This window comes from Anser brachyrhynchus (genome assembly GCF_964034855.1).
Source record: "Anser brachyrhynchus genome assembly, chromosome: 16".
NCBI classification, from domain to species: Eukaryota; Metazoa; Chordata; class Aves; order Anseriformes; family Anatidae; genus Anser; species Anser brachyrhynchus.
The window spans coordinates 1,598,784-1,620,742 of record NC_137734.1 but is presented as its reverse complement, the minus strand read 5'-3'; the positions used below and the strand labels follow the sequence as shown (position 1 = coordinate 1,620,742).

General features: G+C 59.4%; 1 protein-coding gene and 1 long non-coding RNA gene across 8 annotated transcripts; one reads left to right on the top strand and one right to left on the bottom strand.

Annotated features, from left to right (window-relative positions):
* The first annotated feature begins 4,113 nt into the window (after window positions 1–4,113).
* GMEB2 (glucocorticoid modulatory element binding protein 2) lies at window positions 4,114–21,908 on the top strand. Of its 7 annotated transcripts, none has more exons than XM_080557939.1 (11): window positions 4,114–4,337; window positions 7,340–7,520; window positions 11,604–11,701; window positions 12,465–12,592; window positions 13,590–13,693; window positions 16,249–16,406; window positions 18,076–18,147; window positions 18,909–19,046; window positions 19,591–19,633; window positions 19,706–19,848; window positions 20,017–21,908. In XM_080557939.1, exons 2-11 carry the CDS (start codon window positions 7,390–7,392, stop codon window positions 20,652–20,654), a joined length of 1,653 nt encoding a protein of 550 aa, XP_080414065.1. In that variant the 5' UTR covers window positions 4,114–4,337; window positions 7,340–7,389; the 3' UTR covers window positions 20,655–21,908. The 7 variants fall into 7 exon arrangements, with proteins under 7 accessions (XP_080414065.1, XP_080414067.1, XP_080414066.1 ...); XM_080557942.1 differs by having other exon boundaries at window positions 4,127–4,337; window positions 12,470–12,592; XM_080557937.1 differs by having other exon boundaries at window positions 4,167–4,337; window positions 12,462–12,592.
* LOC308178828 lies at window positions 7,339–7,942 on the bottom strand. Its single transcript, XR_013939981.1, has 2 exons — window positions 7,814–7,942; window positions 7,339–7,558 (listed from the first exon to the last, which is right to left on the bottom strand). It is a non-coding gene; the product is annotated as an uncharacterized lncRNA (long non-coding RNA).
* Window positions 21,909–21,959: the final 51 nt, after the last annotated feature.

Sequence of the window (21,959 nt, the reverse complement as noted above, 5' to 3'; positions counted from 1 at the left end):
TGAGGTTGTCGTTGTGCAAAAAGAAGTGATTATGAAAAACGAGTTAAAAAAAAAAAAAAAGAAAAAAACTTGGTATGAAACCATGTGTGTCCATCTCTCCATAAATAGATTGTTTGAGTTCTAAGGCTCCTGTTTGTATTGTGAGAATACCAATAAAATGCATTAAATTGACCTAAAGATTTAACAAAGCAGAATTTAAGCCTCTGTATGTTAAATAAGTACTTTGCACCCAATACAAAAGATGCAGAAACCCATTGTTTATCACTATTCTCAGAGGAAAAAAAATAATAAAATGCTTGAATGAAGGCACCACTACCAAGCCTTGTGGTTAGAAAGGCGAGGGCATGCAACGTCTTTACAGAGGAGGATCAAAAAAGATATAAGACAACTGCAAATACAATAAATCCAGTTCTGGAAAACTTGTGAGCTTCTTCTTTTTCTTTTAATAGAAACCCAGTGCCTGTGTTCCTGATTTCCCAGCAGCCTTCCCCCTGGGCCGGGTGAGGGTGAGCAGGGTTGGGTTCCCCAGGCACGGCCCCAAGAGGACGCTGCCCTGGCCTTGGCCAACGTTTCCCTAGGCCTTGGTGCACAAAAACTCCCCAAAAGCTGCAGCGGGAAGGTTTGTGACCCCCAGAGACACCTGAAGGGAAGGTGCGTGGCCATTTCCATAGCGGCTGCAGCAGTCGGCCCTACCTGCCTGTGCCCCCAGCCCCGCCGTCTGGGGGGCTGGGGGCAGCATCCTTATGGACTGAGGTGCATTTTGTGACCCTACACGGCAGCGCAGGAGAAGCTGACCCACGGGGAGGGCAGGTGGGGTTTTACCCAGCAGGGCCCTTGTCCTGGGCAGGCTTTTGTAGGAGCAGGGAGGGCGATGCTGCGCAGGCACCGCACCGGCACCGATGCTCTTCCCATGTGCGTGCAGGATGCCGCTGCCTACACAAACAGGAATTCTATTTTTGCAGCATGACCTTCATGGTTTTTAAGATAAGATCCTTTCTGGGAACACAGCATTGCTCGGTTTTCTTCAGAGGTTCGCCATCTGCTGACCCAGGCTTGGGAACTCTTAACAAAGTGATCCTGGTAACCTGAGCCTCTGCATTTGCCTCGCAGCCACAAAAAAACAATTTATATCAGAAAGACCAAGCGTGGCCATCCTCTCCAAGCCAGATCCTTTATCCCGGTGTGATCTGAAGGAGCAAACAGCAGAGGGGCGGGATGTGATGGTGTGGGGCTGGTGGGGTGCTCCCTCTGCACCCACACGCAGCACCAGCACCGTGGCTGCTCACAGGCACGATCCTGAGGTACTGGGCCAGACACATCTCTTGTCCGAACGCTTCTGTAAAGACCAAAACCTGGCCAATGAATAAAATGCGAGCAACTCTTTGGAGGATCCCTACAAAACGCTCGAGTCGTGCCTGAGCAGGGGGAAGGGAAGAGAACAGCAGCTCTGGCAGATGAATGTAAAACACACCTGGGCAGGCAAGAAAAGATTTTGCAGAGTTTTGCTACAGGTTTGAAAAGCAGCTGTAGGTGCTGCGGCAGCAGCCTTGTGGGCGCTGATGCGAGCCCAGCGGCTGGGGAAGGAGGCAGAGAGCGGCACCGAGCGAGCCCTTGTGGCCACCGTGGAGGAGCCGGGGGGTTCCTGGTGCCCAGCTCTGGCAAAAAAAGAAAGATTTTGCTTCCTGAGAGGCCACAGAGTGCCGGGAACACTCACGCAGGGAAGCGCTGCTGTGGGTTTGCCCTCTTTTACTGTCTTCATTACACCTCTGCCATCGGCCACCACAGGGGACTGATAAGGTGGCAGAGGGAGTTTTTATCTGCCCCGGCCAGCCACGCTCAGGTCCCCGTGGTGCAGCTGCCGGAGCAGCAACCTGGGGTGCTGCTGTCCGTGGGTCGGTAGAAATACAGGCAGGATCCTGTGGAAAAGGGATTTGCGATTTTTAGTGAGTGAATTAACATTGCTGGTTGGTTACATTTGGTTATCCGGGAGAAGCAAAAGAAGGATATCTCCTTGTGCAACATCGCCTTAATGAGAATTAGCTTCGGGAAACTGGGAAGCGAGAAGGGACGCGAGGGAAACAGCATTTTGGCAGCCAGTTATCTGGCAGCACTGGTCTGGAAGGGGAAGACGGAAAAAGGAAGAGCTTTGGACAAAATAAGCACTAAATAAACCACCACGGAACTATCAGAGGGGTTCATCAGAAATTCATGTGAAAAACACAGCTCACCAGGCCAAACACGAACGGACAGACAGCCACGCCACCTGAACGCGACAGGGACCGGGAGGCAGAAAATGCCATTTGCCAAGCAGCTGGGAAGAACTGGCAATGAAAACGCACCAAGACCACTTGAAGAAGCGGTTTGTGACTTTTACAGCCTCTGGCGTGGCTTTTTCAGAACTTGTCACCCACCCACTAGCAGAAAAACCGAGATGGAGCGAGACTGCAAAAGAGCCCTCCCCGGAAAATCCCTGACTGCTTCTGCAGACCCCCGGCTGTCACATGCCAGGGAGGCCCAGAAATAGCAGAAGTCGCACCAAAACCCTGCGAGCGGCTCAGGGACGGCTCCTGGGCTCTGCCCGTGCCCCGGGCTCGGGGTGGGACGCGACGTGCGGTGCCATCGGGCCCATCAGCCACCACACAGCTCCTGGCACCACGGGCCGCCTCCAGCGAGGCAAACAGCAGAACACTGCCCTGCATCAAGCCCCCCCCGAGCACCATGCAAGCCCCCAGGCCCCCAGGGACCCCCCGGCACAGACATCTTCGAGGGAGGTGTCCCCCGTGGCTGAGGAAAGGCTCAGCTGTGCACAGCGCTCCTGGGCGGCGTGAAAACGGCCATCGAGTCTTAGCACGTCCACAGACACGGCCCCTTTCTCCTCCAGCTGCAAAACACACTTTTCTATCTCCCCTTTTATAATTCGTTGCTGATAAGGACAGTAAAAGCGTCCTCAGAGAACTTCTTTATCTCTTTCAGCTTTCATTGGGCCTTTGAATCGGTGGCACAGCAGCACTGCAGGGCTCTTGCAGGGCTGCTGCGTGCACTGCGAACATCGGTGAAGGAAATTTTGGCCACCAGCTGCCTGCAGCGGGGCCAGCCCCAGCACCCGGACCCTGGGAGGTCACCGATGGCACCTCGGGGGCAGCCTCTGGCCCTGTGCAGCAGTGAGGGCAGCAGGCACGGCCTGGCAAAGGGGGGACGCGTGTGCGCCAGGCACAAACACCTCAGGCCGTGCATCGCGTGGGACACCCCGAAATGTGGAGAGGAAAGATGTGGTGTGCCCCCACGGCCAAGGCAGGTGCAGAAAGCCCCCCAAAAATGCGGAGGGGACTGATGTGGTGTGTCCCCATGGCCAAGGCAGGTGCAGAAAGCCCCCCGGCCCCGTACCGAATACACGCACAAGCCCCGCAGTGCTGACACGCACACACTGCCCACCCCTGCACAAGCACCCGCATGCGGTGGGGAGGGTCCACACGCCCAGCACCCCGCTGTGCTCGGCTTGCACACTCAGCCCTGGGGGCAGGGGGCTGCAAACCCCCCCCCAGCACAGTGCCCTGGGGGGGGTCACACAGGAGCTCTGGGTGCACCTGGGGGCCCGTGGGGCACGCACAGCCGGGGTGTGTGTAAGGACCGGCTGTCAAGCGTGGGCCCCCCCGGGTCATGCACAGCTTGGGGGGGGCTGCGGGACCCCCCCCGGGAATTGTGCTGTGCCTGGTGTGGGTGTGTGCGTGGGGGGGGACACGAGGGGGCACAGAGGGACACAGGGGGGGGCACGGAGGGATACGGAAAGGCATAAAAGACAGGGGGGGGGCACACGGGGGCCGTACAAAGCCCGTAGGGACCCCCACGAACACGCAGGGCCCTGTGCCGGCACCCGCTGCCCCCCCCCCCGCCTCACACGCCCCCCCCCCGCCTCCTCTCTCCCCCCCTCCCTTCCCGCCCGCCGCGCATGCGCACTGCCGCAACCCCGGCACCTATTTCACGGGCGGCTCGGGCCCGGCTTCTCCCTCGCGAAATAAGTCCGGCCGCCCCCCACCCCCCCCCACCCCCCCCCCACCCCCCCCCAACCCCCACCCCCACCCCCCTCACCGCGCTTGCGCGGAGCCGCCAAAGGGTGGAGGGGAGGGGGGGGCAGAGGGGGGGGGCCCGAGAGCCGCGCGCGCGGCGGAGCCCCGCTCTGCCCCCCCTCCCCCCTCCCCACCCCCCCCCTCCCGCACCCACCCGGCGCCCACCCGCACCCAGCGCCCAGCCGCAGCGCCCGGAGCCCGGAGCGGGGCCTCGGGGGGGGGGGGGCTCCCCCCGCTCTTCCCCCCCCCCCCTCCCCTCCACGCCGGCGTGAGGTAAGCGGCGAGCCCGGCGCCGCGGGGCCTCCCCTCCCTCCCCTCCCGTACGCGCCGCCCGGCGGGGCCCCGCGGAGCGTCAGGACGTTACGGCGGGGGGGGGGGGGGACGGGACGACGACGACGGCGGAGGCGCCCGGCCGCTCCCCCCCCCCCCCCGGCCTTCCTCCTCCTCCTCCTCCTCCTCCTCCCCTTCCTCCCCCTCCTGTCCGGCGCTGCCAGCGTGAGAGCGCCCACGCGCCCCCCCCCCTTTACCTCAGCGCCCCCCCCCCCCCCCCCCCCTTGGAGCGGGGGTCCTGTCACAGCCGTGCGCCCCCTGCTCAGAGCGCCGCTTTCTTCATCCTCACCCCCCCCCGGGTACCCCCTCCTCATCCTCACCCCCCCCCCCCGGGCACCCCCTCCTCATCCTCCCCCCCCCCCCGGGCACCCCCCCCGCACCCCCCCCCCTCATCCTCACCCCCCCCCCCGGGCACCCCCTCCTCATCCTCACCCCCCCCCCCCCGGGCACCCCCTCCTCATCCTCACCCCCCCCCCCTCACCTCACCCCCCCCCCTCACCTCAGCACCCCCCTCACCTCAGCACCCCCCTCACGTCATTGCGGTGCCCCCCTCCCCCCCCCCCCCCCCCGCAGCAAGGGTCCTGTCACAGCCCCCGTGCTCAGAAAAAGCCCCCTTTTCGTGTCGTGTCCCCCCCCCCCCACCCAGTATAATTCTCTCCTCACCCTCAACCCCCCACCCCTCCGGCACCCCCCTCCTCATCCTCAGCCCCCTCCCCCGGCACCCCCTTCTCGTCCTCCCCCCCCCCCCCGGGCACCCCCTCCTCATCCTCATCCCCCCCGGGCACCCCTTCCTTATCCTCACTCCCCTTCCTCATCCTCACTTGCACCCCCTCATCCCCCCCCACCTCTGCAACCCCCCTTTGCTCTGCCCCTGGCTGTGTGACCCCCCCCCCCAACAGCCCCCTGTCCGTGCCCCCCCCCCCGCTGCCATGCCCCCCTCTGTGCCCCCCCCTTTGCTTTCTCCCCCCCCATGCTGTGCAAAAGGGCCCCCAAAACCTCTCCCTCCTCTTCTCCAAGTGGTGCAGTGCCCCCCCCGGCCTCCCCCCAGACCCTCGCTCTGCTCTGGGGGTGCCGGCTTGTGCCCCCCCCCCCCCCAGCACTGCCCTGTCCCACCAGGGCCGCCCCGAGGAGGGGGGGGGGCACCCAAGGGCCTGCACTGCTGCAGCTGCCCCAAATCCGTGGGTGGCAGGAGAGCAGCCGAGGTCGTGCTGGTGGTCTGGGGGAGAAAACGCACCGAAAATAATAATAATAATTAAAAAATAAATAAATAAACCAGAGGTGGCGTGTGATGGCTGCTGGCATGTTGTGCCCGGCTTCCCCCCAGCCCACCTCGCCCCCCTGAACCCCCCCACCCCCAGACTGCGGGCGGGGGCAGCTGGAGGCTGTGAAGTTGGCGCTGCTCCCTGGGGGCGCAGGGTGGGGGGGGTTCACCCCAAAAGGATGGGGCCTAGGGAGAGAGGTCAACCGAAAAAATTGCGGCAGGTAACCGAGGGCTCCGGGAATCCGTGCCGTGCCTTTGCTCCCGGGGGGGGGGCACGCGGTGGGGTTTTGATAAGAGCTCCCCTTCCCCTCATCCTGCCCGCTGTCCGCTCAGCCCCGCGCGCCCCCCGTACCTCGCTGCTGCAAAAATTAATTTCCTTTATTAATTAATTAATCCAACAGAGGCGTTGCGCGGGGCGGCTGTCGGCGCGGAGCCGGGTAAGGAAGGGCTCTGCGGGGGAGCAGCGGGGTTTCTGCTCCTGCTCAAGTCGCACCGAAAGCAAAAAACCCCGGAGCGCAGCGGGAGCTTTGGCTGGGGCTCGCCTCGAGCCCGGGCTGCGGCGCGCTTGGACAAACCCCGGTGGAGGGACGCGGTGCCTGATGCTGCTCCCGGTGCCGGGGGTCGCAGCAGCGTGGTGACGGGTGCTGGCTGTCGCCCACCGCGAGCCGCCTGGGCGCCCGCGCTGCTCGCGGCCCGGTGGGAGCGCGGGGCCGGAGGTGTGCTCAGAGGCTGATGCGCAGCAGCTCCGGGGCTCCGCGTGCCAACGGTACCGTGCTGTCGCCGGTGATAACGCCGACGGAGGGTGCTTGGGTGTTGCTGAAGGCCGCCTGTGCTTCCATCGCTCGCCTCTCCCCTCCTCTCGCACCAGCGGCTTCATGCTGCGGGCAGCGAGGGTCGCTCTGCGCTGCGGGTGCGTGGCACCTCCACGGCTTTCCTGTTTATCTGGGGGTTGTCTCCGGGCTGCTTCTCGCACCCGTGCAGCGTCGTGCGGGGATTTGGGACGTTCCCAGTGATGCCTCTGGCGAGGCCGGGCGCCAGGGGCTCCTGGGGAGGTCCCTGCCCGTGGCCCGATGGGGACAGCAGCTCCGCGGAGAGGTGCCGGCGCTGAAGCCGGTTGTAAACGCGGTCTTAAATCTATTGCTGGTTTATGAGAAACAGGCGCCGCAAAGAGCTTTCAGATGTTGCTGTGTTTCTGCAGGCTCCAAGGGCGGGTTTGGTTTGCTGTGGCGCTTGTGCGTGACGCCGGGGGCAGCAGCCCTCGTCCCGCTGCCCGCGTGCCCGCGGGGACGGCCCGGCTGGCGGGGCGACGGTGTGGCTGAAGCAGGGGGGAGCTTCCAGGAGCTCCTGGCCTTCTAGCGGATGGTGTGGAATACGTTGGGAAGCACGCCTTCACGTCGCGTCTCTTCACAGAGCCTTTTGATGAACGCCGGGCCAATTGTTGTTTTTTTTTTAATTTATTTTTATTTTTTTTCCTTCCCATCTGAAGACGCCGCTCTTGCTGCCCGTACCCTGATCCCCCCCACCACCTCCTCCCGCGCCCTTGGTGGGTTTGCGAAGTTCGTTTGGGCTGGGTGCCCCAGGGGGTGTCGCTCCCCTCCTCGCAGCGGGATTTCCTGCAGCCCCTTTGCTCCTGCTCGTAGTGGGAATCGCTCCTCACCTCTCCTTCCCTGCCGTTCCTCCGCAGACCGCCGGTCCCCGAGGGTCCCTGCGCCGCCGGCCGGCCCCGTCCCCGCGATGGCAACGCCGGACGTCAGCGTCCACATGGAGGAGGTGGTGGTGGTGACGACGCCGGACAACGCCGTGGACGGCAGCGGGGTGGAAGAGGTGAAGACGGTGCTGGTGACCACCAACCTGTCCCAGCACGGGTAAGAGACGGGTCCAGCGCGCATGCGGCGGAGCCAACCTGTCGGAACAGACACGACTGGGGTCCCAGCAGGACACCAGTAACTAAACCAGTGGGGTTTTTTTCCACGGTTTCTTTCACGGCTGATTCACTGAGCTCCGAGCAGGCTCGGTGCAGTGAGGTTTGGGCTTTGGGGTCAGGCTCATGTGTGCATAAATGGCAGAGATTCCCCTCAAACGCCATGGTGTTGGATGGACGCTGCAAAAAGCAGCGAGCCCGTGTGATTTCTAAAGCGTGCCCGTGCCCAGTTCCTACCCTGCTTGTTGGCGTTTGGGCCTGCCCCTTGTTTCAGCCTGCTCTATTCGGAGCAGCTCGGTGAGGTCTGGGGTCCCAGGAAAGCCCACGCAGCAGCGGGCCCTTTGCTTTATGTCTCTCCCATCCTTCTCTGGTCTGTCCCCAGGCGCAGCTTAGTGCTCTGAGAGCTCTTCCAGCAGGTACAAAATCCGAACTCGCCCTCGGAGCTGGCTCTGGGCAGGTTCGCCTCCTTCAGGTGTTCCCAGGCTTGAAAGAAGCAGGCGGCGAGTGGCTCTGTTTTGCTCTCCGCAAAACACGTTTGTGTCCTTTCCTCAAATACGTCCTGCTATTTCTGTGTCACGGCTCCGGGGAGGGGCGTCATGTTTCAGCTTTTAGAACGCAAAACGGCCGCTGCGCTACGACGGGCGTAAAACTTGAGCAGGCTCAGCTCTGGTGGCAGCGGGGCTGACGCCACGCGTGCCTCCTCTCTGCCACGTCCCTGCTCAGAGAGCCCCTTCCCTCCCTGCTGGGGCCATGGGGAAGGATGGCTCGGCCCCTCCTGCTTCCCGGCCGCTCCTGCCAGCGGTGACTCTCAGTTTCCCTGGCAGAGCAGCAGCCAGACGTGAAATTTGGGCTGTGGCTCTCTGTGGAGGCAGCGCGGCTGCAGTTTGTCATGTGGCTATGAGTCTTTGCAGCACGACGCTGCCTGCAGCACGAGCCGTGGCAGGGACTGGCTTGGTTGGTTTGGTTTCCTTTCGTTCTTTTTTTTTTTTCCTCCTCCTCCTCCTGTTTTTCTTTAGAAACCTCTCCTCGCCCCGCAGTGTTCCCTGTGCGGTCGGAGCAGAGGAGCGCTGTACGGCAGGAGGTGATGGCTCTTGTAGCCGTGCCTCCGAGCTCAGCGCATCTCTGCAGGCACCAAGAGATTCCTTGGGGGTTTTATGAAGCATCCCAAACCCTGGCTCTGTTGTACCCACACCGGGGAGTCGCTGCAGGGCTGTGAGACAGGTTTGGACCTCAGGCTCACACAGCCCAACCCCTGAGCCTTGTGCTGTGTCGGTGGCCAGGCTGTGGTACAGCAGGAGCCGCCCCCGGGCTCCTCACAGTCAGAGGATTGCCTTTGCTGGGCTCCCGCTCCTCCTGGGGCAGCTCTGCAGCCAGCTTTGGCTTCCTCGCCCTCTTGTTTTCCTTCTCCAGCCCCAGCTGGCGCAGGGAGAGCGGCTGGGGGTTCCTCCGCGCCTCTCGGTCGTGGCTGGGGCGCGAGGGAGGCTTTGAGCTGGGCTTTTTGCTCCTCGTTCCTCTTATGTGGTGCTGGGAAGCCCCGAGGCTGCAGGAGCGGCCGAGCCCAGCCCGGCAGAGCTGGGGCTTGCTGCGCTTCTCTAGCGCTCTTCTGGGCCTGCTTTCGCTGCTTGAAAAAGCAGCACGGCCAAGGCTCGGGAGCTTAATTAGCTCCAGCTTTTTAGCATTGACTGGAAAAGGCAGAGGGGGAAACGGAGAAACTAATAATCAGCGGGAAGCTTTGCTTTCAGAGCTGCTCGGAAGAGGTCTGGGCTCCCGTGCCCTGATGCGTTGCTTCTGTTTCTGGTGAGCGTTCCTGCTGCGGCGTTTTGGTGGAGACCTCTCTCTTTCTTTCCCAAGTTTCCAGGGGAGGCAGGAGCAGAGGAGAAAGGGGAGAGGCAAGGCCGTGGCTTATCCCTGCACTTATTCTGCCTTCTCCCCTCTGGTTTATGGATCCTCCCGGGGAGAAGAGGAGCGGAGCCTCCCCGTGAGCGCGGCTGCATCCCACGGCTTCGCCATGGTGACCGGTGTGGTGGGATGCACCGCGGGGGTGCCTCGGGTCTCCTGCTCCTCCTGCGTCTGCCTGAGGCTCTCCAGAACAGGATGGGGGAAGGCAGGGTGGAGAAACTGCCCTGTTCTGTCTTGCTTTTCTCCTTTTTTTTCCCCCGGCTACGTCTCCCTAGCTGACACAGGCTCACGTAGTTGCTTGGATTTTTCTTCCAAGCTGCTGAAGTTGGTGGTTTTGTCTCTGAAGGATGGGACTGAGGGTGCGGGCTGGGTTATTTCTCCCAACCAAATAACGCCTTGCGGTCACTTAGTGGTGTGAGAGCAGTGAAGCCCTGGCGGACGCTCTGTGTTTCAGAAGCTGACTTTCTGCCAGGGTGATTCTGGTGGATAAGGCGGCGGATAAGGCAGTTTTCTACCTGGTCGCAGGCAGAGGAAGGTCAGGATCAGGACTGGGCAGCGCTGGTTTTTGTGTGTCCGGAGTGGCTGCTGCCCTTCTTGCTGCCCCAGGGTGCTGTCGAAGTGCTATTTCTGGCTTTTCCCTGAAGGAGCCTGAAGAAATGCAAAAACCAAGTAGCAAACTGACAAGAAAACAGGTTAAAACTCTTCTCTTTCCTGTGTCAAACTGCTGCTTCTGTAACATTAAGCTGTGTGCAGGCGTGGTAGCTCAGAATTTACCCTTCAGTGCCCTTTTGTGTTATCCGTCACTTCCCAGCGCTCAGAGCCTCGGGTCCCCGTGTGCTGCAGAGGCAGCGGGACCATCCCTGCAGCGCCTCACTTCCCGAACCAGCTCCGTCTCCCGCTCCTGATCTCCTACGTGGGCTCCTTATCTCCTGTGCCCCGCTCGCCCCGAGGCTGGAGCGGGGAGCGATGATGCTTTGAAGCCGCAGTCCCGCCCCGAAGCCCTGCACTGGGAGGCCGGGACGGAAAAACCAGTTGCTCTTGAACTGGTCCCCGTGGCACCGCGGGTGGGAAGTGCAGCTGCCGATGAGTCACCGGGGCTATTGTTTTAATTCACCCCAAAGAGGACAGATTTCAGGCTTAGGTTCTCCAGACGGTTTTTCTTGGGAAGTTAACACATGGAAGCATGTGGCAAGAAGCGTTTTTTTTCCACCCTTCTCCCTCCTGCAGGACCCCAGAGACCCAGCGAGCTTCCTGCGGCCATCAGACATCTCCGCTAACAAACGTACCCGTTAAACCCCTCCAGGAGCGCTCCGACGCACGCCGTGCCTGCAGACGTGACCCGTTGGGAAGCCTTGGTGGCGAGGAGCGCGTCCCGTGGCGGGTCCGGGGCTTTTGGCTGTGCTCTGCAGCTGAGTCAGGCGCGTAGGAAGGATGTGGTGTGGTGCGGAACCGGCTTTGAGTCCACCAGCAGAGCTCCGAGTGAAGTCTGAGGGCTCCGGCGTAGGGAAGATGAAAGCGGTCTTCATTGCCGGAAGCAGATCCGGTTTAATTAATATTATATGTATACGGGGTTGTAAGAGGAGAAGAGAGTGGAGCGGTGGGTCTGTAGCTTGCGTTGTGTTATCTCTGTTCGTGGATCTGCCGTCGAGGCTTGATGAGCTCTGGCACGGCGCTCGTGCTGCTCCCTGAGGTCCCGCTCCAGGGAAGCAGCCCGCGCACAGCGGGAGCGCACCTCACACGGGTTTTTCTGGGGACTTTTCTTAGGCGAAGCTGGCAGAGACTCGTAAGGGAGGGTCTGACCCAAACCGCAGTAGTGGCAGCAGCAGCTCTTTGTCTCCTTCCTTTGCACCCACAGGACTGCGTGGTGTGGGCTGTGTTGGTGTCAGTGCCGTGGAGCCGGGATCACGGAGCTGAGACGGGTGGCTGGGTCCTGGCGGGTGCCGCTCCCGGACCGGTGGCAGCTTCTTGTCCTTGTAAAGGAAAACAGCCGAGCCTCTCAAAACCAGCACCAAGTTTTGTGGGAGAACGTAGCAGGAAGGACTTCTGGAGCAGCAACCCCTTGAAACATCAGAATGGAGATCGCGGTTCCACGTTGCTTAATTTTGCGTATTTTTCTCTTTCTTACCAGCGGTGACATAAACGAAGACACGCTGGAGACGGAAAATGCGGCTGCTGCAGCCGCCGCTGCCTTTACAGCATCTACGCACCTGAAGGAAGCGGTCTTAGGTAGGTTCAGCCCGAGCTGCAGCCCCCTGGCAGCACGGCCAGCCCTGCTCGCTGCAGCGCGGGGCTCAGGGGGGGGACTGGTGAGAGCAGGGGGGGATCCTGTGGGCACACCTGCATCGCTGCCCTGCGCCTGAGGTGTTCTCCGGGCTGCCCCCCAGCAGGGATGCTCGCCTGGGCTTGGGAAGGAGCCCGGGGCTGGGTGATGGGCAGGGAGCGGGCGCCGCTTGCTGGAGCGTTGCTGCCCTCTCCTGGTGCAGGATGAGACCCGTGTGCCTGGTGTCTGCCCTCACCAGCGCTTGCTTTCGCACCCAGCGCGAGCAGGGATGTTGGTTTCCCGCCTGCTTTGGCTACAAGCAAAAGTGAGTTCAGTGAGCAGGGGCCGTAACCCAGGTGGGGCTGGAAGTGCCTTAAAATCAGCTGCATTCTGAAAGTGTGGGTGAATGTGTAATTGCCCTACCTACACCATTCCTTTCATTGTTAGCAGGAACTGGATTTTCAGCCCTGGTCACTGATTTCCGTGCATTCGGCTGTGGCTGGATTGCTGTAAATTTTTCTGCACTAATTCACAGGGTAGCTGGGTGCTGTAGGACAAATGTGCAAGTGAGCTGTGGCCACAAAACCCCATTCCCACCCGTGCCCCACGTGCATTATCAGTGTTTTTTGATGCTGAGCTTTAGCACCGTGTGTACTGCGAGGTGGTTTGTCGGGGGCTGCGGCTCATGTTTCTTTTTGATCTGTCCCTTCCTCTGTTCCCTGTGAGAAGTGAAGATGGCTGAAGATGAGGACACTCTGGAGGCAGAGATTGTGTACCCCATCACCTGCGGAGACAGCAAAGCCAACCTCATCTGGAGGAAATTTGTGTGCCCTGGGATCAATGTGAAGTGCGTGCAGGTGAGGGCGATGGGCTGTGACACTGGCACCGTGTGGGGAACGTCCCTGATGTGCTCCCAGATGGGAGGGACTTGAGCTCTCCTGTGCCAGCATGGCAGCATTGCATGCATTGTTCTGGGTTTGGTCTCTCTCAGTAAGCTTTGGTAAGCTTTTTTTGCATCACAACGATGTCATGGTGGGAGAGAGAGAAATTCTGAGTTGATACCTGGTAGGTGTTGGCTTGACCAAACCAAGCAGACCTGGCTGGAGAGATCAGACCTGGCTGGAGAGATCAGACCTGGCTGGAGAGATCAGACCTGGCTGGAGAGATGCTGTCTCAATTTAACTGCATTACTGGAGAGTTTGGGTACTTCACTGTCCATTCAGTTTGAGAGAAACTGAGGGTTTGTTGAGAAGTTAATAAAACATTGAATGGTTGCCTCTCTCTCCTGGAGGATTCATGGTTAAAACCTGCATGGATCTGGGGAGGAGAGCCAAAGCTTCTCTTCCAGGAACGTGCTGTGTGTGATGCTGTAGTAAGGCATCCGTGGCATTTACACGCTGACTGCACAGCACCCTGCTGAGGTAGCATCTGCGCTGAGCTCGGCTGCGCAAGGGCTTTCCAGAAGATGTTCCTCCTCCTTCATGGGGGAGATGGTCTCTTCCATCTCCGAAGAAGAGAACATCTACTGGTGCAGATGATTGCTTCTGCTGCTGCCTGAAATCAGCCTTCTCTTTGTGCTGAAGCCCATGCGCTTGCTAAAGAGAAGCAATTTCTTGTGCAGTAATTGTGAATGAGAGTGCTCACACTAACGTTGATTAACGTGGGCATGGAGAAGAGACCTGCACTTGGGAAACCCTTTCTAAGACTGGTCATAAAGCAATTCTTTCGAGAGCTTCGTGATGCTGGAGGCTGCTTTTAGTTTAGCTCACGGGTTCAGTTCGACCTGGGTGTGTAGGGCAATAAAAAAAAAAAGAGGGACGATTCCCACTGACGTTGCGTTTCTCCCTCCTGCAGTTCAACGATCGCCTCATTAGTCCCAAGGAGTTTGTCCACTTGGCGGGCAAGTCGACCCTGAAGGACTGGAAGCGGGCAATCCGGATGAACGGGATCATGCTCCGGTCAGTCTCTCCATTTGTATGTGCACAGCAACAGCTGCGATTTCTCTTTTCTGGGGGAGAACGGGGGGGTGGGACAGAGCCTTCAACGCTTGTTCTGCTGCGGAGAGCGCGAGCGTGCTGCTGAACGCTTGTCTTAACAGCCTGGCCCTGGTGTTATCCATCCCATGGATTTGTGTATCCTTGTGTGCAGGGAATAATTTGGGGCAGCACGTGTTTCCCTGGGTTCTTAGGACTCAAACCAAGCTGGGTTCCCAGCTGGCATAAGGTCAGTGAAAATTTTAGTGGCCACTGGTGGTCCAGCTGTGCTGGAGAAGTTCTCGGTGTGAGCTACTCGGTGTCAGTCACCGAACCAACACTCCCATTGCATTATGTCTGCTTTATATCTTTTTTTCCCCTACAGCTTATTTAAAGCTTATTTATGCAAGCATTTATCCCCTCTGCACTTCTACAGCTACTGAATTCTTCTGTGGTTGTCTTTAACACCAGCCTGATGCTGGTTCAATTAAAATCCCTCTCTCAGCCTGTAGGCAGCGCTTCTTTCCCTAGGAATTGTCAGTGTTTTCCTGGTCTCTTCACAGGGTGACGCTGCATTTGCCCGGTTTCTTCTGCTTCAGTGCAGGCGTCCCTCATATTCCTCCTAAGCAGCTTTTGCTCCACGTAGGTTTTTGCATAATAGGCTTATGCCTCGGCAAGGCAGGTCTTTCAAGGGACAAAAAACAATCTTCACGAGGAATGTCTGAAGGCAAGCCAGGCAGCCCGTGGAGACGAATCTCAGGAAGCTCAGGTTGTGCTTGGCCAGCAACTTGCTTCGACTCAGGGCAGTCTAAGGGGAGATGAATGCCAGCAGTGCCGCTTCCTTTGCTTAAACTGAGACATCTAATTTTAGTTTATAAATAGGGTTATGTCCCATCTCTTTTTATGTGGTCTCGAGTGAAAAAGGGGAAGGAGCAGGCTTCCTGCTATCTCTGCTCCGAGCTGAGACTTCCTTTCCGCTGGAGGCTGCGGGTTTGCATGCGGTGGGTGCTCACGGGACTGGGCTGGGACCTCTCTTCTCTGTCCTCCCAGTGTGAACCAGGCGTCCGTCAGACCGGCGAGGGTCCCTGGCTAAAACCGCAGATCCCGTGCTGAAAAAATCTGCTCAGAGACGTGGGACCAGCTCCCGGGCAAGCTTGTCTGGAGGCCAAGTGCTGCCCTGCTCCTGGCACGTGGAGGAGCAGTGGGACGGGCGGCTCTGCTTCCCACGGGGGCACGCTCAGGGGTGCGGGTGGGTGCGCTTGGTGAGCTCGTCTGGAGGTGGGGATGTCCTCAGAGCACGGCAGCAGAGCCCGTGGAGCTCTGCGGGGAGGAGGAGGATGCTCAGCATCACAGAGGGATCAAAACTGCTGCGCCAGAGCATTGCCCGGGGAGGCAGGGAAAAGTCTCTCCTTGCTTCACAGCTGTTAGGGGAACGGCAGGGTTTGGGCTCCAAATGTTGTACCCGAAAGCTTCTACCAAGCAGAAGGTCTGCTGGGAGCAGATTTGTCCCGATTCTTCTAAGGGTGTTTTGAGGTTTACAGGAATATATCCTTAGGAAAGAGCTCATGTGCATCTTCAGGCTCTCAGCCCAAGATGAGTGCTTTATTGGTGAAGAAAATGCTTCCTTGTAGGAGGACACCAGAAATTCGCCCAGCTTTGTCTTCCTGATTTCCTCTTCTGCACATGAATCTCTGTGTGCAGCTGTGAAAAAGAGGAAGGCCGAGTGGTGTTCTTCTGGGAGGAGTGATTACTTTTTTGGTCTGTCTTCCTCTTTCCTCACTCTAGCTGTTGAGTAAAATTTTCTTTGAAAGTCATCAGCCTGCCAGCAAGCACGTTCCCTTCGCTTTCAGAAGGTTGTGTTTCGCTGAAGCGGTTAATGACCTCCCTGCGCATGCCCTGGTCTTGCTGTTGCTGTAGTCCCTGGGAGGAGCAGCACCGTGCTCGTCACTCCTCGGGTCTCTTTGTGTCAAAGAAGCTCCGGTGGCAGTTTGGTTGGGCAGGAGGCTCTGAGATGTGGCAGAGGAGGGCTCAGAAACCAAATCGGTGCCGTCTCTGCACCTGAGCTGCGGCATGATGCGTTCGGTGGGGATTTTCCTCACCACCCTGGCCTCCTGAAGGCTTCCCCACCGCCGGAGCACTGAGAAGTAGTTGGATTTGTGCGTGTGACCAGTACGGTGCAGGCTGTAGATGCTGTTGTAAATAACTGTTAATGCTGCCTGTGAGGACAGGGAAACTTGGCAAGGGGCCTCCAGCCCGTTGCCTCTGCCTGCTCCAGCTCATGCTGGCGTGCCGAGCAAAGCCCCGGAGGTCACTCATCGAGCTGAGTGTCCCCAGGGTAACGCTCCTCCCTGCTTCTCCATCCCGCTGGCAGGCATCGTGTTGGAGGGAGGCAGAAGCCGAGCGGTAGAGCACGGCTGCTGCACCGCCCCGGGGTGCTGAGATGTCTGGGGGGATGCTCCGCGGGCTGCCCCCGGCCAGGAGCTGCTCCTCCAGCTCCTGCTGACGTGAGCGTGTCCCCGTTGCTTGCTTCTCTCTTGCAGGAAGATCATGGACTCGGGGGAGCTGGATTTCTACCAGCACACTAAGGTCTGCTCCAACACGTGCCGGAGCACCAAAATCGACCTGACTGGAGCCAGGGTGTCTTTGACCAGCCAGACCTCAACAGAGTACATTCCTCTCACTCCCGCTTCTGCAGATGGTATGTGCAGCGACCCGAGCACCCTTGCAGCAGGGGCTTTGAAGAATTAAAGCCTAACTAATGCCGCATACCGAACGCCCCTTACGTTGCTTCTGTATTTTTATTTTTTTTTTCCGCTTTGTGGGTTGTTTTTATTCTCTGCTCTGTCTCCCTGCTCCGTCGCAGGATTCCCCATAGCAGAGCTAGGCAGAGTCGTTGTTAGCGCACCCTTGGCAGAGATGTAAGAACTCACCTGGTTGCTCTGTAACACTGCATGACCCGAAGAGCCGCCCTTCTGCCATCCTGTCTTGCCCCAAACTGTGTAGCTGAAGCAGAAGGCCGCAATTAATCTGTAAGAACACAATAATCGTTGCTTGACGAAGTCACCCCAGCCGCTGGTTGGCGCCGTGTCCTGCTCGTTGCAGGAGCTGGGGTCGGCGCGGCCCCCGGCTGCGCGGTGTGCTGGGGCAGGAGTCCTGCGCCTCTCCCAGCTGTAAGCTGACTTCGGCCTGAATAATTCATGGGCTTTCATTTAACGCTCCCTGGCTGAATTATTTATTGATTTTTGTCTGCTGAAAGATTAAAGAGAAGCAGGGAATACAACAGATTTTTATCTGCCCTTGTGCATGTAGTCTATAAACACGGATGTAAATGATTTTGCGGCTGCGTAGCCTTAGCCCTGAATTTAAGTTGACCTATAGTTACAGGTAACTGTTATGTTGGAAACTTTTCTAATTTCAACCTACTTTTTTTTTTTTCCTGAACTCTTTTGGCTATCGAGAGTTGAGAAATGTCCCCCCACAAGGGCTCCTGATGGTGCCCTTGGGGCAGGGTGCTGACAGCAGAGAGCCCGTGCCCTGCAGGGAGCCTGCCGTGGCCGAGCCCCGCGCTTTGGTGGCGGCAGCTGGGGAAGCTGATGCTGATTTCAGTGCACGGCGCGGCCCGCCGGGGCTCCAGGGCTGCGGCTTGCTCTGAGCCCTCCTGATATCCAGCGCCATGATTAACAGCTGGCTAACGAGGGGGTGCTTCCTGCGCTGCTGGTCTTGGGTGTGCTGGAATAAACAGAGCCCTGCAGGCTGCGGAGGAAAGGGAGAGTAATTGGATTTGGTGTCAGCAGCTGAGCGCTGCCAGGGCGCCCACGGCCACGTCTCTGGCCCAGATCCCCAATGTCCTGCTCCCATGCATCGAACGATGCCGGCTGCCAGGCTCCGGGGACACACAGCCCCCGAGGTCTGGTGGGCAGCGAGGGGGGAGCCGGTCCCTGCAAGGCTCTGGAAACCCCATGGGCACGCGGGTCTGGCAGGCGGTGAGCCGCCTGAAAGGGATGCAGAGAAATCGGGCTCGAAATCTGCCTTTCGCTCTAAGCAATAACAGCATGCGTGCGGGGGGGAGAATGGGAGGAGAGCGCGTTTCGTCTTGCGCAAGGATTGCAGAAGTAATCTCTGTGGTATTACGCTCAGGGTGGAAAAATAAGTCCTGCAGGCACAGCTAGCCCCTTGGGCGTCCTTCTCTGCTCGGCTTGGAGAGCAAGGATCGGACGAAAGTGTCCCTGCTGCAATAAAAACGGAGCAGTCGCAGCAGCGCAGCGAGGGAGCGCATCCCTCAGCCAGCCCCTGAGAAGCGCAGAGAGAAATCAGGACTTGTTTTTTTTGTTTTTTTTTCCCCTTTTCTTTTTTGCTATTGGTTGCAGTCAACGGGTCCCCAGCCACGATCACCATAGAAACGTGCGAGGATGCCAGCGATTGGAGCACCAGCATCGGAGGTACGGCGCAGCTCGGGGCGGCCAGGCGCAGCGCATCCGGGGCAGAGGTCAGAGGCGATGCCGGGAGGAGAGGGGAACGGCAGGGACCAGGAGCAGGAAGCCTCTGGCTGGAGCAGCCCTTGCTCGAACCTCCCCTGGGGTTATTTGTTTGCTGCCCAGCGTGTGGCAGCCTGCCTGCGCGCGGTCTGACCGCGGCGTCAGCTGGAGATGAAATTGTTTCTGAGCGTTAAAATGTCCAAACGTGGTGTGGCTCCAGGGAAGAAAAGGTCAGAGCGGTTGTAAAACGTCTCTTGTGCTCCTCTGGTGTAACGTGAGCCGAGGAAGCAGATGTGGCACCCAGGCAGGAGGGGCTCCTGCTGCGCTGAGAAGGGGCTCCCGAAGGAGCGCTGCCTCTGTCTCTTGCTTGCCCCTACACCCAGGCTGAATCCTGAGCTGGAGGAGGAGCTGGGCTTCGCAGCACCTCTGTCCTGGTTGGCAGAGTTGGCTCTGTGTGCTGCAGAGGGTGGGGAAATGTCCTTTTGAGATGCCACAAGCTTTCTCCTTCCAGCTGCTTTGGGTACATGCTCCAGCTGGGCTTTGTCCCAGCACTGTGTACCTATAGAGCAGGAGGGCTTCACCCTTGTAGGGGACAGAACCCAGAGAGCAAATAGCCCTCACTTGGGGGCTTGTGATGTGCAGCCCCTTTTTCTGAGAGAGCCATTAAAACCCCCATTCCCATCCCTGAGGGTTTTGTGGGTCTCCCTTGCTTTGTCTTTCTCCAGATGACACGTTTGCTTTCTGGCAAGGCCTGAAGGACGTGGGTCTTCTGGACGAGATTATCCATGAGTTCCACCAGGAGCTAGTGGAGACCATGAAGGGCTTGCAGCAGCGAGCGCAGGATCCCCCGCTGCAGCTCGGTGGTAAGGAGCGGGTCTTGGGCTCTTGGCTGTGCCAGGACGAGACATCTGAGCAGAGGGGCTTGTGGATGCTCTCCTTAGAGATACCTGGATGACACTAGAGGGAGGTAGTTTGTCATAATTTAATCAGATTGCGTAGAAATCAAAAGTGAAATAAAAAGGAAATGCGTTTCTTTACCTCTAGCTCATCACCCTCATAAATGCGCGTTGGGAGGGCCTCCTCAGCTCGCTGCAGGTGCAGGAGGGGAGAGCGAGTCTGCCAGCTGCATGGCTCCTGCCACAGCTGCTCGCGTCTGGTGGCTGCGGGCAGGCTCCGAGCCTCGCGGTCAGAATTCCCCCGGCACTCTGGGCCTGGGGTTTCCTATCCGCTGGCTTGAGGTCTCCAGACAAACGTTTGGCTCAGGAACTGAAGTGGGAATTGAGGCCATTGGAATAATAATGCAGCAAGCAGCTACCGTGCCAGATTTCTTATCAATCCCTGCTAAGTAGGAGAGGGCTGCTTATCTGCTCGTGACCTTTCTCGTGTCTTCTGTCATCTCCTCCCCAGCCTCCTGCATTACCCTCACGCAGACGTTGGCTGGCTCCGCTGAGTGCGTTTGCTTTCATTTGGCTTCTTACAAACCCATAAACACTCGGCACTGGGAATTTTGCATTCCTCAAAGACCTGTGTGTTCTTTTCAAGATGCCGTCTTACTCAACAACGTCGTGCAGAACTTCGGTATGCTGGATCTGGTCAAGAAGGTCCTGGCCAGCCACAAGTGCCAGATGGATCGCTCGAGGGAGCAGTACGCACGGGATTTGGCAGGTATACCCCGGGGACGTGCTGGTGCTCCTGACCTTGTTATCTGACCGGGTGTTTTCTTTCTATGTAAGGAAGTGGGCTTTGTGTTAAAGCTGATGCGCGGGAAGCTGGTGGCGGAGCCCTGGGGCAGCTCGCCCGGGGCGTGCGCCGCTGATCCTCGTCTCCTTGCAGCTTTGGAGCAGCAGTGCGACGAGCACCGCAAGCGGGCGAAGGAGCTGAAGCACAAATCGCAGCACCTCAACAACGTGCTGATGACTCTCACTCCCGTCTCCGTCCCCACGCCTTTAAAACGCCCCCGGCTCACCAGGGCCACCTCCGGACCAGCCGCCATCACCTCTCAGGTCCTGTCCCAGCCGGCGCAGATCGCCGTCGCCCCGGCCGTGCCCGTGTCCCAGCTCGCCAGCCTCCCTCTCGGCAAAGTGGTCTCCACCCTCACGCCCTCGGTGCTGGGGAAGAGCCCGTCCCAGCCGCCCGCCGCCAGCTCCCCGGCCTCCCCCCTGCTGGGCGGCTACACGGTGCTGGCCTCCGCCGGCGCCTCCTTCCCCAGCGCGGTGGAAATCCACCCGGACGCTCCCAACCTGACGGTGCTGAGCACGGCGGCAGCTCAGGACGGCAGCACGGTGGTGAAGGTGGTCAGCCCCTTCCAGCTGCTCACGCTGCCGGGGCTCGGCACCGCCATCCAGAACGTGACGCACGTGGCCGCCGGCGGCAGCGCGGTGCTGACCGTGCCCCCCGAGGGCCCCGGGGCCGAGCACGCCGCTGCCACCATCGAGGTGACGGCGCTGGCCGACGAGGCGGAGCAGAAGTGAAAGGGGGACCTGCCTGGAGGGACGTTTCGTCGCAGCGCTCTGGGTGGAACTGCCTTTTCTCTGTCTGCGCTGCAGGGAGAGGAGCGGTGTAACGAGCGGCACGGGTTAACGAGACTCAGAGTGGCTGGAGCTGCGAACGAGGAGGTGCAGGTCAGGCAGGGGGAGGAAGGGTGCCCGAGGAAGGGAGGCAAAATGCTCTGCCCTGTTTGGAGGAAGGAGGGGAAAAAAAAAAAGGCTTAAGTTTTTTATAAAGCTTTCCTCCCTGCTCTCTTGGAATAGTTATTCCACGCTCGTCAGCCCGGCCACGGCTGGAGCAGCTGTGTCGGAGGAGCAGGGGCGCAGGGCGAGGAGGCGAAGGCGGTAGGAGCAAGACTAAGGAAACGCAGAAGTGCTGAGCAGGCACGAATCTGGCTGCCGAGGGCCTGGTGGGAAGCGGTGGGATGAGCAGGGAGCCGGCTGCTTTCCCTGTCCCACCCCTGCGGGAGGGGAGCACGGGCGGGTTTGTCCGTGGGTCACCTGCAGCCGTGAGTTCAGAGCGGGGCCGCCCTCGGTGTGTGGCCGTGAGCCCCAGCCAGACCCTGGCTTCTGCGCAGGACACGGGGTGCGGGCGCTGTGAACAACCGTGCGCCCACAGCGGGCTTCCCAGGGCCTGAGCGGGGAAGGAGAGGGGAGGGACCTGTCCCAGGTTGTGATTCCCCAAGGAAGGGAGAAAAGCAGAGGGCTGGGAAGAGCTGTAGCTTCTGAGGATTTAGGGTCTCTTTCTATTTTTCTTCAAGAAAAGGAAAAAACCCGTTGTTTGGGATTTTTTTTTTTTTTTTTAAACTCGGTGATTTTTAAGCACAGCCCTTCTGGCTGTGAACACGGCACCGCGTTAAGGCAGGAGGGGTGGGGGGGGCGTGCGTCAGAGGAGTTCAGCGACGGCGCTGAGCGGGCTGCAGCCTGGTGCCCAGACCCCGGCACTATCCTGCTGAGTGTCTCTGCCGCCGCTGTCGTTGTGTCCCCCCCCGCTGGGAGAAGATGCTCTGGGGGCTGCGGGAATGGGGTGTTCGGCTCAGCTCCGCCTTTGAGGGTTCGACTTGCTGCGGGTCTCCCAACTGCTCCCGTGTGCAGGCGCGCGCCGGCTGCGTGCGGCCGTGTTTACACCGTCTCCGGCTGGGAGGAGCTGGGCGCTTGAAGCGCGGGTTTTCTATGAACTCGATCTGGCAGCAGCGATGACAGGTCACTTCAAGGAGCCAATAAATATTTTTTTTGAAAGAGTCTCGCTGGTTTATTGCGTCTGTGTCTGGCTGTCGCAGCTAGGGTTGC

Coding starts and splice junctions, on each gene's coding strand:
- GMEB2 (XM_080557937.1), top strand. CDS start 7,390: ATGGCAACGCCGGACGTCAGCGTCCACATGGAGGAGGTGGTGGTGGTG. Junction 18,148..18,908: donor TTGGAGCACCAGCATCGGAG/GTACGGCGCAGC, acceptor GTCTTTCTCCAG/ATGACACGTTTGCTTTCTGG. Junction 19,849..20,016: donor GTACGCACGGGATTTGGCAG/GTATACCCCGGG, acceptor GTCTCCTTGCAG/CTTTGGAGCAGCAGTGCGAC.